The sequence below is a fragment of the Carcharhinus amblyrhynchos genome, chromosome 11 (assembly GCF_965287045.1).
Source record: "Carcharhinus amblyrhynchos chromosome 11, sCarAmb.v2.hapA, whole genome shotgun sequence".
Classification (NCBI taxonomy): Eukaryota; Metazoa; Chordata; class Chondrichthyes; order Carcharhiniformes; family Carcharhinidae; genus Carcharhinus; species Carcharhinus amblyrhynchos.
The window spans coordinates 70,810,007-70,826,023 of record NC_137334.1 but is presented as its reverse complement, the minus strand read 5'-3'; the positions used below and the strand labels follow the sequence as shown (position 1 = coordinate 70,826,023).

The following is a 16,017-nucleotide window of genomic DNA, read 5'->3' as shown; positions in this document are numbered from 1 at the left end:
TAAACAGATTTTGAGGAGTCAAGAGGTGAGTTACTCCTTATAGGATTCTCAGACTCTGACCTTCTCTTCTTGTGACAGTATTTATTTGGCTGGTCCAGTTCAGTTTCTGGCCAGTGGTAATCCCCAGGATGGTGGAGGATTCAGCAATGGTAATGCCACTCACATTATCTGTACCTTGAAGATTTGATTACCTGTAAAGATTCACATTCCAACCATTATTTTGCAAATTGAGCTTGTGTCTTTATATGCCCTGTTTGTGAACAGAACCCCCACTTACCTGACAAAGGATCAGCGCTCCCAAAGCTAGTGGCTTTTGCTACCAAATAAACCTGTTGGACTTTAACAGGTGTTGTGACACTTCTTACTGTGTTTACCCCAGCCCAACGCCAGCATCTCCACAAAGTGTCAAGAACCAGAGGACACTGAATTAACAGGGAAGGATAGACTTGTTAGCCTTATATCAGTGCTGGAATCTGTTATTAAGGCGTGACAAATGGACACTTGGATATTCATGATCTGATTGGGCATAGTCAGGATTTATTAATAGTAAATCATATTTAACAAAGGTGTTAAGTTTTTTGAGGATGTTACTAACAAAATTGATAAAGAGTCAACAGACATGGTATATTTGGATTTTCAGAAGACTTCTGGCAAAGTCCCCCACAGGAGGTTGATTAACAAAATAAAAGCAGGTGGGATAGATGGCAACACACTGTTATGGATTAAGATTGGTTAACAGGCAGAAAGCAGATAGTAAAAATAAACGGGTCATTTTCCAGTTGGCAGGCTGTGGCCAGTGGGGTACCACAAGGATTAGGACTTGAGCCCCAGCTGTTCACAATGCATACCAATGATTTGGATGTGGGATGAAATGTAATATTTCCAGATTTGGGGATGTTGCAAAGCTAGCTACAAGTGTGTGTTGTGAAGAAGATGTAAAGCAGATACAGGAGGATTTAGACAGACTTAATGAGTGGACAAGAAGATGGCTGATGCAATATAATGTGCAGAAATGTTTGGTAATCCACTTTGGTGGAAGAAACGAATGTACGGAGTATTTCCTAAATAATGAAATGAGAAAATCAATGGAACTGACCAAACTTGTGAACTGGTCTGAATCTTTTAAAAAGGACTTAAAAACTTGAACTTTTTTTTTGTATTTTTGAATAGAACACTGCAGTGTACCTACTATTAACTTGAGCCATATGGTAACTCATGCAATACAGATTTATTCTCAGTGTGATTAAATGGCAAGTCATTAAATCTTTTAGTGCGTTGCCATCATTGTCTGTTTCAAACATTCCAAAATGTTCATCTTGTGAATTGAAAACAGCAGGAAACCCAACATTGTGCCACAACACTCTACAATCTGTTTTGCTGTGCCTGCTGTTCTGTTTTCTTTGCTGTCTTGCTTGTTTTGTCACTGTCGATTGTCATTACAGTGCCTTTTAATTCTAATTTTTAGCATCCTCCAGTTGCTTTCAATAATCATTGGCATTTTCCACTTCCCTCACTCTCTTTTATTCTAATAATGTTTTACAATCTACGGAGATGGGAAAGAATTGACTGGCCACTCAAAAATTAATTTAAACGTTTTCTATGTTTGCAATCAGAATCCCAAATAACTGGCTTCGTTTGGCAAATGGAATGAGAAGCTGTCAGGTTCTGTAAGTGCGGCACAAGTCTTCGCAAGTCACAATTGTCTTTATAAGCAGTTTTTGTACATGCTTTGATGGCTATCATTGTTCCAAATACGATAGTGTGAGTTGACAATTTAATTTAATTGCGAGTGCAATCTTGAAACTTAAGAAAAAGGAATGATGTTGAGGCTATCATATAAGATGATGAATGGGATGGATAGGATAGAGGTGGAGAGACTTTTCCCGCTCAGAAAGGACAGTAGGACTAGGGGGCACAGCCTCAAGATAAAGGGGGGGCGGTTTAGAACGGAGTTGAGGAGGAACTTCTTCACTCAAAGGGTGGTGAATCTCTGGAATTCTCTGCCCGTTGAGGTGGTGGAGGCTGCCTCGCTAAATATTTTTAAGATGTGGGTTGATGGGTTTTTGATAAGCGAGGGGATTAAGGGTTAAGGGGAGAGGGCAGGAGTGTGGAACTGAGCCACAACAGATCAGCCATGATCTTATTGAATGGCGGGGCAGGCTCGAAGGGCTAGATGGCCTACTCCTGCTCCTATTTCTTATGTTCTTATGTTCTATCATTTGGAATTAACTACGTTTTATTTCCTTTATTAAGAGCAAAATAAGTATTAATCAATAGTTGCTTCTTTATGGTGCAGGTAATAAGTTGAAAGTCAGTTTAGCAAGAGTATAAATTCATTGGTGGCATGGCAAATCATGAGGATTGAAATAGACTACAGGAGATTAGAGATTAAAGTATTAGCTTGAACAGATAGATGATAAATGCAGTTTGTACACATTGAAATTAAGAACAAGCAACTGAAAACATTCAAAAAGAAATAAAATGGTGGGGGCCATCTTCAGTCCATGTTCGCCAGCCGTGCGAATGCCAGCAAGGGCTCAAAATCCAGTGTCGTCATTCTTGCCGGTAAATTTGCAATTACTTGATCTAGAGGCAAACTATTTAGTATTACAGAGTTAAGTTAAGACATTATGCATCTTGTTTCCAGCATGGTTGCCAGACTAAGTATCCTACTCTCCATTCTTCCCTATTTTACCTTAAATTTGACTTTGATTTTTCTGGCTTTCACTCGTTTCTATTTTGAGTAGCACTGGAATGCAAATAAGACAGGAATTTATAATGTTACTGGAAATAATCCAGAAATTTGGACTAATACTCACGAGGCATGAGTGCAAATTCTACCAAATAAGCTGGAGGAATCAAAATTCAATTAATAAATCTGGAATAAAATGCTATTATCATTAATAATGATCATGGGATTGTTGGGGAGAAAAACTCATCTTGTTCAAAAGTAAACTTCATTTATTAGTCATAAGCAGACTTACATTAACACTGCAATAAAGTTACTGTGAGAATCCCCTAGTCACCACACTCTGGTGCCTGTTCAGGTACATTGAGGGTGAATTTAGCATGGCCAATACACCTAACCAGCATGTCTTTTGGACTATGGGAGGGAACCGGAGCACCCAGAGGAAACCCACTTAGACATGGGGAAAACATGCAAACTTCGCACAGTGACCCAAGCTGGGAATTGAATCCAGGTCCATGGTGCTGTGAGGCAGCAGTGCTAACCACTGTGCCACTGTACTGCCCAATAATGTCCTTCAGGAGTGGAAATCTTACTTCCTCAGCCGGTCTGATCTACAGGACTCACACCAATGTGATTTGACTCATAATGGTTCTCTGAAATAGTCAAGCAAGCCACTCAGTTGTAGGCAGCTCATCACCATCTGCTCAAGAACATTTAGGATTTGGCAATCAACGATGGCCTGGCCAGTGATGCTCACATCCCAAGAACTAATATCTTAAAAGCAAGATTTTGGCATGATGTTGCAATAGATTGTGTTGCCAAGTGCTAAGTTTGACAAGGAGGTGAAATAGGATAAATACTCACGAGTAAGCTCCTGATTTTTAAAGGAATAATACCAGAATCAAAACAACATAAAAAACAAACAGAAAACATTTAGCAGAACAAGTTAGGAAGGGAGGCAGGTTTTCACTCTTGGCTTTCTACTTGCCTGGAGTTTTGTACTGTTTTTTTAATAGTCTCTTGGTGAAGCTAATTACTGTGCCTGTGTTACCATTTAAACTTAATTTAACATTCCCTTTTAAACCGCTGTGGGAATCTCGGAGATTGATTTTAAACCACTAGATCTCAAAGCTTCCAAGTTTACAGGCTATTGACATTCTTCCCATGTAGACACATAACCTCAAATGAAGGAGAAGGATTCAGTCCCATTCTACTTTAAACTTAGGCTGTTGGCTACATTACTGAGGACTTCTTAAAGATATTAATGTTTTGTTCTCGCATAAATAAAATACATATTGCTGGACTGTTTTAGTTTGTAGTCTGAATGGCTAAGAGCAAGCATCATCGGATCAGGCTCAGGAGGGGGTGCAGAACCTCATCTTATCAGTTTGGATCTTGTTTGTCTCCTTTGTGGGGACCTTGAGTTGCATTTTGGGTTTTGGAGTGGGCGGGGAGTGAATTTGGGTTTGCCCAACTCATTCTGAGCATTGGCTTTGTAGCTTTAAGAACGGAGTATATATACAAGAAAGTCAGATATGATCTAAGGAGATCCATCAAAGATGCAAAATGATAGTACTGGACCAAGCTAGAATCCCAGGCTAGCCAATTATTGACGACAGCGCAGGCTTCAACACCATTATTCCTATAAACTCATCTCCATACTCCATGGCCTGGGGCTCGACTCCTCCCTCTGTGACTGGATCCTGAATTTCCTAACTCACAGACCACAATCAGTAAGGAAAGGCAACAACACCTCCTCCGCGATCTTCCTCAACACCGGTGCCCCACAAGGCTGTGTTCTCAGCCCCCTACTATACTCCTTATACACCAATGACTGTGTGGCCAAATTCCCAACCAACTTGATTTTCAAGTTTGCAAATCACACCACCATAATGGGTCGGGTCTCAAACAATGACAACACAGAGTACAGGAATGAGATATGGAATCTGGTGAACTGGTGCAACAACAATAATCTGTCCCTCAATGTCAACAAAACAAAGGAAATAGTCATCAACTTCAGGAAGCATAGTGGAGAACATGCCCTGTCTACATTAACGGGCATGAAATAGAAATGGTTAAAAGCTTCAAGTTTTTAGGTGCCCAGATCACAAACAACCTGTTTTTCTCCCCATGCTGACGCTATAGTTAAGAAAGCCGACCAATGCTTTTTTTCCTCAGAAGACTAAAGAAATTTGATATGTCAGTTACAACTCTCACCAACTTTCACAGATGCACCATAGAAAGCATTATTCTGGTTGTATCACAACTTGGTATGGCTCCCGGTCTGCCCAAGACTGCAAGAAACTACAAAAGGTTGTGAATGTAGTCAAATCCTTCACACAAACTAGCCTCCCGCCCATTGACTCTGTCTACACTTTCCACTGCCTCGGCAAAGCAGCCAACATAATTAAGGACCCAATGCACCCTGGGCATTCCCTCCTCAACCTTCTTCCACTGGGGAAAAGATGCAAAAATCTGAGATCACCGACTCAATAACAGCTTCTTCCCTTCTGCCATCAGACTTTTGAATGGATCAACCTTCCACTAAGTTGATCTTTCCCTACACCCTAGCCATGACTGTAATACTACATTCTGCACTCCCTCATTTCCTTCTCTATGAACATATGCGTTGTCTGCATAGCACGCAAGAAATGATACTTTTCACTGTGTACTAATACATGTGACAATAATAAATCAAATCAAATAGAAAAGAATGTAGCAAACTTAATTGGGCTAAAATTTGGATGAACCCTCTGATCAGATGCAGTAATCATGATGTGCTATTAATCTGGGCCCAGTTTAATTGAGGCTGTCACTGTGCAGCATTTGTATTATCTATTCATTAACATGATTGGAGTATGCAGCCCATTTTCAAAATGTTGCCTCACTTCATGGTCAGCAAGGGCCCAGGTGAATATGTGGCTTATATAGTGCACAGCTAAACTAAGCAAAACACAAGAACTAGGAGCAGCAGTGGGCCATTCATCCCCTTGAGCTAATTCTGCCATTAGATAAGATCATGGCATCAATTCCACTTTCCTGCCTGGCCCTCATACAGACATTTGAATGAGGAGCAGGAATAGGCCACTTGGTCCCTCAAGCTTGCTGTAAGACAACCGTAGATGATCTGATGGTAAGCTCAACTCCACATTTTCACCTATCTCGGAAAACATTTCCTTCCCTTCCTTGTCAAGAATCTATCTAAAACATTCAGTGGCCGGAATCTTATCACTGTTCACGCCGCTGGGATTTTTCCAACCCGCTGTAGTGAATGGAGACTTGGCTGGCAGCCAAATTCTCCAAACCTTGCTGCAGTGTAAGCATGCCATGAACGGCAGGTAAGATTGTGCAGAAAGGCTCTGCTTCCACTGCCTTTTGAGAAAGAGAGTTCCAAAGAAAGTTTAAAGTTGAAGTTTATTTATCAGTCACAAGTTGGCTCATATTAACACTGCAATGAAGTGAAAATCCCCTAATCCCCACACTCCAGCCCCTGTTTGGGTACACAGGGGGAGAATTTAGTATGGCCAACGCACCTAACCAGCACTTCTTTCAGATTGTGGGAGGAAACCCATGCAGGCACGGGGAGAACGTGCACACTCTGCACAGACCCAAACCGGGAATCAAACCCAGGTTCCTGGCGCTGTCAGAACTCCTCCAAAATAAGGTCAAAAGTGCATAATGCTCAGCACCATTTGCAATTCCTCAGACACCGAAGCAGTTTGCATATCATATGCAGCAAGACTTGGACAATAGTCAGCTTTGGGTTGATAGGCGGAAGGACATTCATGTCACAGAAGTGCCAGACAATGTCCATGTCCAACAAAAGAGAATCTAACCATCTTAGCTTGACATGCAATGGCATTATCATTGCTGAATCCCCCACTTTCGCCATCTTGTTATCATCTCCCAGAAACTGAACTGGACCAGCCACTTAAATACTGTGACTACAAGATCAGGTCAGAGGCTGGGAACTCTAAGCTAAGTAACTCATCTCCTGACTTTCCAAAGCCAGCTCACCTTGGACTGTGTTGGAATACCTTCCACTTGCCTGGATCGGTACAGTTCTGACAACACTCAAGAAGTTCAACATCACAGAGTCATAAAATGATAGAATCCCTACAATACAGAAAGGGGCCATTTGGCCCATTGAGCCTGCACCAATAACAATTCTACCTAGGCACCTATCCCCATAACTCCATATATTTACCCCATTAATCTCCCTGACACTAACAGTCAATCAACCTAATCTGCACATGTTTGGACTGCAGGAGGAAACCGGAGCTTGCGGAGGAAGCCCGTGCTGACAAGGGTAGAACGTACAGACAGTCACTTGAGGCTGGACTTGAACCTGGTCGTTGGTGCGGTGAGGCAGCAGTTCTAACCACTGTGCCACTGTGCTGCCAGAGCAGAGGGGTCGGCTTGATTGGCACCATATCACCAACTATCTCACTTCACCCCCCCCACCAGTGACACACAAGGTTAAAAGTGTGTACTATATACAAAATACACTGCAGCACTCACTAATGGCCCTTTGACAGCATCTTGCAAACCTTCAGCCTCCACTATCTAGAAGGGTAAGGGCAACAAATATATAGAAACACCACCACCTGCAAGTTTTCCCCAAGCTTCAAATCGTTCTGGCTTGGAACTATATCACTGTTCCATCACTGTCACTGAGTCAGTATCCTAGAACTCCCTTCCGAATAACACTGTAAATGTACCTGCACTACCGTCCATACCAAATAGTCCAAGAAGGCAAATCACCACCATCTTCTCGAGGACAGTTAGGGATGGACAGCAAACACTGGCCTTGTCAGCAACACCCACATCCCAGCTGTATAACTGAGGAGAAAACAGATTCCATGTTTATGTGAGGATTAAAACTGAAAATGCTGGAAATACTCAGCAGGTCTGGCAACACCTGCGGCGAGAGAAACCCAGTTAAAGTTTCAGATCAATGACCTTTCATGAGAACATTATGATCTATCGATTGGAACTTCATAAAATTTAACTGACACACTTTTAAACAGTCCAATGCCTCCAGTAAAAGGGGGAATCACATTATATGAATGGGTTAATGCAATTGCTGCGATCGCCAATACTAATTTCTAACCTATGGAGTAAAATAGTATAATGCAACAGCAGTATGGAGATGCTTAATGCATTTATGTGAAATTCCTTGTCTGTAATTTTATCAGAAGTCTGAAAAATCTTTGTGTTAAACTGCCTCAAATTGTGGCTGTCTGTTTATTATGGTCCCTTGGCTTGCATCAAATAGCTTATGTATTAAGTAAAAGGAGTTTAAACTCTGTATTTATGGTTGGAAATCTAATCTTGGTATTGATTTTGGTGTTTCAAACCCTGAGTGCTTTATTCTCCAACTTGCAAACATGAACTTGATTGAAAATTGGTAAAATAACTCATGAAGTTCTCTTACCCACTGTGAGGTAATAAAAGATGCTCAAGATACACTAGTGATACAACGCAATACCTTTTTCAACGTATTATATAAAGTATTGGCTCACTCTTTTTCAGCCAGCTATCATTTTACAAAGTCCTCCTTGATTATCTTCTTAAGAATCCAAAGCACAAAATGAATAATGTTATTGTAATGAAAATTCGATAAGGTACAGTATTCCCCAGCCAGTATAATAACACTGACATCCATTCCAAGCTGTGAGGGGGAATAATTTTCACATAGCCTGCTTGGTTGTTTAGGTACTGAGTGTGGTTGTCCTGCTCATCTGTGGTAACTTTGGCCTCAGAATTCTTGCAAATGCATAAATAACATTTGCTTCATTTACACTGGGTACCTGACCTTTGGGATTGAGGGCAGACAAGGTTAGATTATACAAAGCATTGGTGAGACAGCTGCTGGAGTACTGTGTGCAGTTTTGGTCCCCTTATTTGAGGAAAGATGTAGTGGCATTGGAGGCAGTTCAAAGGAGGTTCACTAGACTGATTATAGAGATAAGGGGTTTATTGTATGAAGAGAGATTGAACAATGTAGGCCTATATTCTCTGGAATTTAGAAGAATGAAGGGCAATCAAATTGAAGTATATAAGATGATAAACAGTATGGATTAAGTAGATGTGGAGTTTCCTCTTGTTGGGCATTCTAGGACAAGGGCTCATAGCCTTAGGGTAAGGGGTTGCAAATTTAAAAAGTGTTGAGGAGAAACTACTTCTCTCAAAGAGTTATGAATCTGTGGAATTTGTTACCCCAAAGTGTGGTGGATGCTGGGACAGTGAGTAAAGTTAAGGAGGAGTTAGACAGATTTTTAATTGAAGGGTTATGGGGAGAAGGCAGGAAAAGGAGGATGAGGAGCATATCAGCCATGATTGAATGGCAGAGCAGGCTCGATGGGCCAAATGGCCTAATTTTGCTCCTATACCTTATGAACTTACCCTTACACTGACATAATGTCCACTCTTGGTAACTTCGATTGCGTATAGCCAAAACTGAGAAATTTGTGTGGTTGCCAGTCCAAGGGGTGCAATTGAAAATAGGACAAGGTAAGAAATTCAGTGTTTAGCTTTCATCTGAGTAATAGGGTCCTGATGCTGTATGTAGTTGCGGCATAAATTGCTACATTCTTCTTAGGGGTTCTGCATGGTGAGGCACGCTATTCGCTGCTGCGACAGCCCAAACTCCATCACTGAGTGGGAGAAGAAGGGGAAAATCCTTGGATCGATTGGGAGAACCTCCCTAGAAATCAATCCTCTTGTTATGATACATTTAGTTTAACAATGGAATTTGAAGATGGTGGTGGGATTGGGGCTTTAAAATATTGGTAAAATGGAAATAGAGTGGATGTTTCTAAATGTACTTCAGTATCTCAAATCCAGCTATTCAGAAATAGGTGCTGGCTGAAAAAATGGGCATTTTTAGAATTTTTTTTTCATTCATGCGACATGTGTGTTGCTGGCTGGCCAGCATTTATTACCCATTCCTAATTGCTCCTGGAGGGCAGTTGAGAATCAACCATATTGCTGTGGCTCTGGATTCACATGTAGGCCAGACCAGGTAAGGACAGTAGGTTTCCTCCCCTAAAGAACATTTATGAACCAGATGAGTTTTCCTGACAATCAACAATGGTTTCATGGTCATCAGTAGATTCTGAATGCCAGATTTTTTTTACTGAAGTAAAATTCTACCATCTGCCATGGTAGGATTCGCAGCTGGGTGCCCAGAATATTAACTGAGTTTCTGGATTAATAGTCAGTCAATAATACCATTGGGCCATCACCTCCCCTGGATTCCCCTGTGCTATCTATCAATCTTAATTGAGTAAAAGAAAAATTCTTTACCTGGTGAATTCAGCTAGATGCTGCTTTGGAGTGCCTGACTTGGCATCTTCCCATGCTCTCCGCAACCCTGGACCCCACATGATCCGAAATCCAGCAGAATTTCAAATCCTCTGTCTCGAAGTTGCCAATTCGGAGACACTGTACCTTTATCTGGTTCTCATATCAAATCACCCAGACTTGCTCATAAGTTCATAAGACATAGAAGCAGAATTAGACCATTCGGCCCATCAAACCTGCTCCACCATTCAATCAAGGCTGATATGCTCCTCATCCCATTTTCCTGCCTTCTCTCAATAACCCTTCAACCCCATTTCCAATTAAAAATCTGTCTAACTCCTCCTTAAATTTGCTCACTCTCCCAGTATCCACCGCACTTTGGGGTAGCGATTTCCACAGGTTCACAACCCTTTAGGAGAAGTAATTTCTTCTCAACTCTGTTTTAAATTTGCTACCCCTTATCCCAAGACTATGACCTCTCATCCTAGAATGCCCCACAAGAGGAAGCATCCGCTCCACATCTACTTTACTCATACCTTTTATCATCGCGTATACATAATTCTTCTAAATTCCAGAGAGCATAGGCAGAAACTGTTCAATCTTGCTTCATACGACAAACCCTGTATCTGAATCAGTAAGTTGTATCAGTTAAAATCAAAGTAAATGTCACTTAAAATATCATCTGGCTTCAATTCATTCTTAATAAGAAGTTTGGTGTTTTTTTTATGTAAGCGATGAAAGAAGGTGCTAAAAGTAGCTATTTAATGCAAGTTCCTTTTCACAAATCATTTTATCAGTATAGTTTCACATTCCAAACTGTGCTTCTACTTTTGTTAATAGCGTTAATATGACATCTCTTAATCCATAGAATATTTATATCTTTCTGATCAAGAAATGAATGCTGAGCGTAAGATTTTGCTGCTTCTCTGAAACTTAAATGAAAAGTAAAGTTTATTTTTTAGTTACAAGTAAAGCTTACATTAACACAACAATGAAGTTACTGTGAAATTCTCCTGGTCGCCACATTCTGCCGCCGGTTCGGGTCAATGCACCTAACCAGCACATCTTTCAGCCTGTGGGAGGGAGCTGGAGCACCGGGAGGAAAGATTGTCAAGTGTGTAGAAAATGATTGATGAACTTAAATTTGGGAAATTCAGGGCCATGACAGCTCAGCTAAATAAACTAGTTTCATCAGCGTGAAATGATGTGAAGGAATAACAAGTACTCATGCAAAAAACAGCTTTTTGTTAACTTGATTGACCTCAACAAAATAGAGTCCAAAGTTTTTACTGAAATTGTAATAGAAAATATTTTCCTCTGCAAATACCTCATTCAGGGTGAAAAGGCATGAAAGGCTGACTAATGGGACGTATTGGAACACTCCAAGAATTAAGTTTGTTACATCCACTTCCTAGCAACATGGCCCAAAACAATATGGCAGAGCAAACATAAGGAAAAGGTCAAAATGGTTTTATGTTTCACTCTGGGACAGGATTTCAAACCCTTGTCATCTAACACCCTTTGACTTTTCATTTTTGAGTCATAGAATCCTGACAGTGCAGATGGAGGCCATTTGGCCCATTGAGTCTACACCGACAACAATCTTACCCAGGCCTTATCCTCATAACCTCACGGGTTTACCCTGCTAAGCCCTTAAGAGGTAATTTAGCATGGCCAATCAACCTGACCCACACAGCATCGGAGTGTGGGGAGAAAACCAGAGGACACCTACACAGACGCAGGAGAAAGTGCAAACTCCGCACTGACAGTCACCCTAGGAATTGAACCCAGACCCCTAGCACTCTGAGACAGCAGTGCTAATCACTGTGCCACTGTACTGCCATCGTATATAACTGTCACCCAAAATGGAAATCCTTGACGGCTATGATAAATCAATTATCTATCATTTGACATTGAGAGTGCATTAATTGCTGAAGTTAGCTTTTTAAAACTTCCAAAACAACAAACACAACAGTGAAGCATTGTTTTGAAAAAAAAAATTGGTTTTGCAAGCCAGTCATTTTGAAACTAAAGACAGAATGAATTTTAATAGCCTACTTAACCTGTGTGTAGTCTCTGCATTTATTTAATTATTGTCTCTGAAAACCATTGCTTGTTTCTTCCCTACTGTTGTTCATGTGTTCATGAGTGCTATGATGGAAAATGCTTTTCTAAATGGCCCATTTTAACTGGCATGTTCCGTATGCTCAAAACCCCTTTGAGGATAGATTTGAAACTGACATTCTCAGAAACATCAATGAATATTTGAAATTCTCCGATCAAATATTTTGAAAAATTTGAAAAAAAAGTGAATTTCCACAGTTCTTTAATTCATTTATACTTCCCAAGGTGCCTTAATTACTCTGTCAGGGAGGTCTTGTGGTGCAGTGCGTTACCTTTGAGTCAGGAACTCTGGGTTTGAGTCCCACTGCAGAACCTGATGGCCAAGAAAAGTGTATTCATAATGCAGCCAATTAGACTGAATAATCCCAGCAAGTAAGCTGCAAAACCCTCTTCTAAACATACCAATAGCTGATGGTAAGAGCGGGAGAGATTCCTAGTCAGCCACTTCTGATGTGGAGGGGTGCTTCTCAAGCTATAAGCCTCTGGCGACAGACAAACAACTTGTTCTGGGAATTACTAGCTATGGAAACAAATTAATGTCTGCCTTGGTGACAGGAAGGTGCAGGAAGGGATTTGGAATTGGAATTACTTTCTCTGTTGAGGATTATCAACAAATAATGAAATATGGGAGGAAGGAATATATCCTTTCTGCCCAGGATTTTTCAGGAATAACAATACAAATCAGACACACAGGGTAGAATTTTACCTGTATCCAGTAAAGTGTGACAGAGAGTGGGAAAAGCAGTATTGCAGTCCCCACCATATCATTGGAAAAAAAAATTAGGAGGGTGGGTCTCATAGTACCATACTTGTGCAGAGTCCACCTTGCCAGTAACTTAGTTTTTCTAAAGGTCTGTGCGCCATTTTTAAAGGCACACAAGTTCTCTAGGGACCACTCAGCACCAGGGAGCAGTATCCAGGCATTACCCAGGTAGTGCTCAGGCATGACTATGTCCCCCCAAATGATACAGACACCAGAGCACTTCTGGGTTGTCTACCCACCAGTTGCAATCCAGTCAATTTCATAATTCACCTTGGTTTGCCTTCATGTCAACTTGAAAAGGGGGAACGGGGGATGGGGGTGCATCAGGGAGGTGATTCAGACATAGAGGCCTGATAATAAGATGCAAATGCATTATAATGAGTTCTTAATGTTGAACATCATGATTCCAGTTGCGTCACGCTTTATGTTAGTGTGAAATGTGATTTGGGTGTTGCGTGATATTTTCCACTCGCGTTGCCAAAGCCACCCGAAAAGATCAGGGGGCAGAAACACCTCGCACAATCAATAAATGGAACAATATTTTTTATTTTGTCAAACTGGCTCTCTGACTTAATTGAAAACTCCAAACTCAAGGTGACTAAAACAAGGAGAATTTTTTCTTTGCAATTTTTTATTTGCCCAATATAAATGTAGGAGGTAATTTGTAACTATGCAGCTCAAATGAATGGCTGAGATACACTGAACAATGCATTTCCATTTCTGAGTACAAAATTGAACATTACATTTTCAGACTGTGATGGTTTCACAATGCTGATGATTATTTTTCACAAATAGTTGTGGTTGTTTACTTTGTTGGGCTAAACATCATTAATAAAAATTCCCAATGCGAAGTTACCTGTCGCAAATTAGTTAAATCTATTCACTTCTGTTTCTGATTTTCAGGAAAAAAATGCAGCAACTCTTTCTATCTGTGTAAAAATGGGAAGTGTATAAATGAAACCCTTACCTGTGATAAGGCTAATGATTGTGGCGATGGATCAGATGAAAGCAATTGTTTTGTTAATGAATGTGTAAATAAGCGAATCAGCGGATGTTCGCAAGACTGTCAGGATCTCAAAATTGGATACAAGGTTAGTGTGAATATTGCATCTAAATTATTGTCATTGATATATAAAATAGCGCGGTTGAAAAGCTTTTGTGAGATAATTTGAAATCTGTGTTTGATATTAGAATTCAGTATTCCGGCTAATATGAATAAGACATTCATTCATCTTCATTTTAATACATGGAAGATCAAAATGAGAACAACTGATGTAATGATCAAAGCTTAAATCTATAATTTTTAAGTTATATTTGTCTGCATAGACTCTTTGATTTCCTAATGGATCAGCATTTGGAGCTTGCCAACCAAGCTATTTATTTCATGTTATATGCTGACCACAATATGGAAATATCTGAAGTTGAATATTAATGCAATTGTTCAACAATGTATTTCTTCACATTCACAAGGAATGGATATGAGGGTAGCATAATGACAATGAGGGAGTAATGTTTCATGGCATTTTTCTAATTCTCCAGTTATGCAATTTACTGAATGTTGTGATTTTCTGATGCAAATTACACAAGAGGCAGCACATGGAGATGCAAACTGAGGAATGACTTTGCTTCAGCCTGCACCAAGACATGTTGGCCCAAGATCCATCCAATATTGGGCTTCACCTATACAAGCCCAGTGAGATAAGGTCTCTTGCTGAACATCCCCAGGAAGCTCGCTGATGGAATTGTAATTTCAGTCCATTGTAACACCAACAATATCTCTGAAAATAAGAGACGGAGTGAGCATCTAGGTGAAAAGGGGTTGATGGAGATAGGAAGGAAATGACTAGCGAGGGAGTGAGTAAGGAAGTGAGGCAGTCATCATGACAGAGAGGGGAAGGAACAGGGGCTGACACTTGTCTTCAGAGCTGTAACGGTGACATCTTTCAGCTTAGTATATTTTGCAAAGCGTACATTTTTGCTGCCATCAATCCCTTTCAGAACCAGTAATTAAATCCCATATTTCACACATTTTACTGGGTGGCCGTGCACTAGGCTGATTGTATTTAGTAAAATGAAGTATATAACAGGGACTATGCCTCTTTTTTATATGTAGAAAAGGCAATTTAAGGTGTTGGTGCCTCATTTGATGCCTGGACTATTTCTCTGGGTCAAAATGTGCACACACATGTCGTCATTCATGTTAGAAGCTTTTGTGTTTGTTTTATACCTGTAAACCGGGTTTAGTGTCATAAACCATAATATGTCTCAATACATCTTTTCATGAACTTACTCCACATAGCAACTTTCAAAATATAGCCTTTTGTTGCACGTTTTTTTACCTTGACTATTATACAAAAAATATGTTTTGCTTCAAAAAGTAATGGTCTTTAAATGGGCTGTTGCTTTTTGTAATTTTTTTAATGATCTGTATTTTTTAGTGCAAATGTTGGCCTGGATTCAGACTGAAAGATGATGGCAAAACCTGCATTGACATTGATGAATGTGAAACCACCTTTCCCTGTAGCCAGCAATGCATCAATACCTATGGAACCTACAAGTGTTTATGTGCAGAGGGTTATGAAATACGAGCAGATAATCCCAATAGCTGTAAAGTTTTATCAGGTATGATTTTCTATTTATGCCCACCATCAGACGCCCCTTCCCCCCAGCCCCATTTAAAACTTCTACATTTTCACAAGAGATATAAGGCTGTAGAAGAAAAATACTGAGCAGGATTCTCCGGCCGTTCACCCAGCGGAATTCTCCCGCTCTGCTGCAGGGAAAGGGGATTTGGCTGAGCGCCAAATACTCCATCCTCTGACAGGGCATGAAGGCTGGTGAATTCTGGCCAATATTTTTAGCACTGATTGTGCTGAAGATGCACTCCATCAGGTTAGTAACTAGCGCATTAAAATATTGATAAAACCACTATTCAAATAGTGGACAAAGAGATTTTATATGGACACATCAGTGGCTCCACTATCTGTGATTTCAACCCACAGGCTGGAATTCTCTGGTCGTTCACACCCTGCCACTACTGTAGGTGAGGATGGAGAAATGATATATTATTGTCACTTTTATTGGGATGCACTGAAAAATATTGTTTCTTGCAGGCTGTTGCAGACAAAATGTA

At 40.5% G+C, this 16,017-nt stretch overlaps 1 protein-coding gene across 1 annotated transcript in view; it reads left to right on the top strand.

The window, feature by feature from the left end:
- Positions 1 to 16,017, top strand: part of LOC145350212 (low-density lipoprotein receptor-related protein 1-like) — a 1,564,930-nt gene that overhangs the window by 1,331,852 nt on the left and 217,061 nt on the right. The window contains exons 55-56 of the mRNA XM_080199274.1: positions 13,788 to 13,975; positions 15,323 to 15,506. Coding sequence (XP_080055400.1) covers positions 13,788 to 13,975; positions 15,323 to 15,506 — 372 coding nt within the window. The remainder of the gene's footprint in view (positions 1 to 13,787; positions 13,976 to 15,322; positions 15,507 to 16,017) is intronic.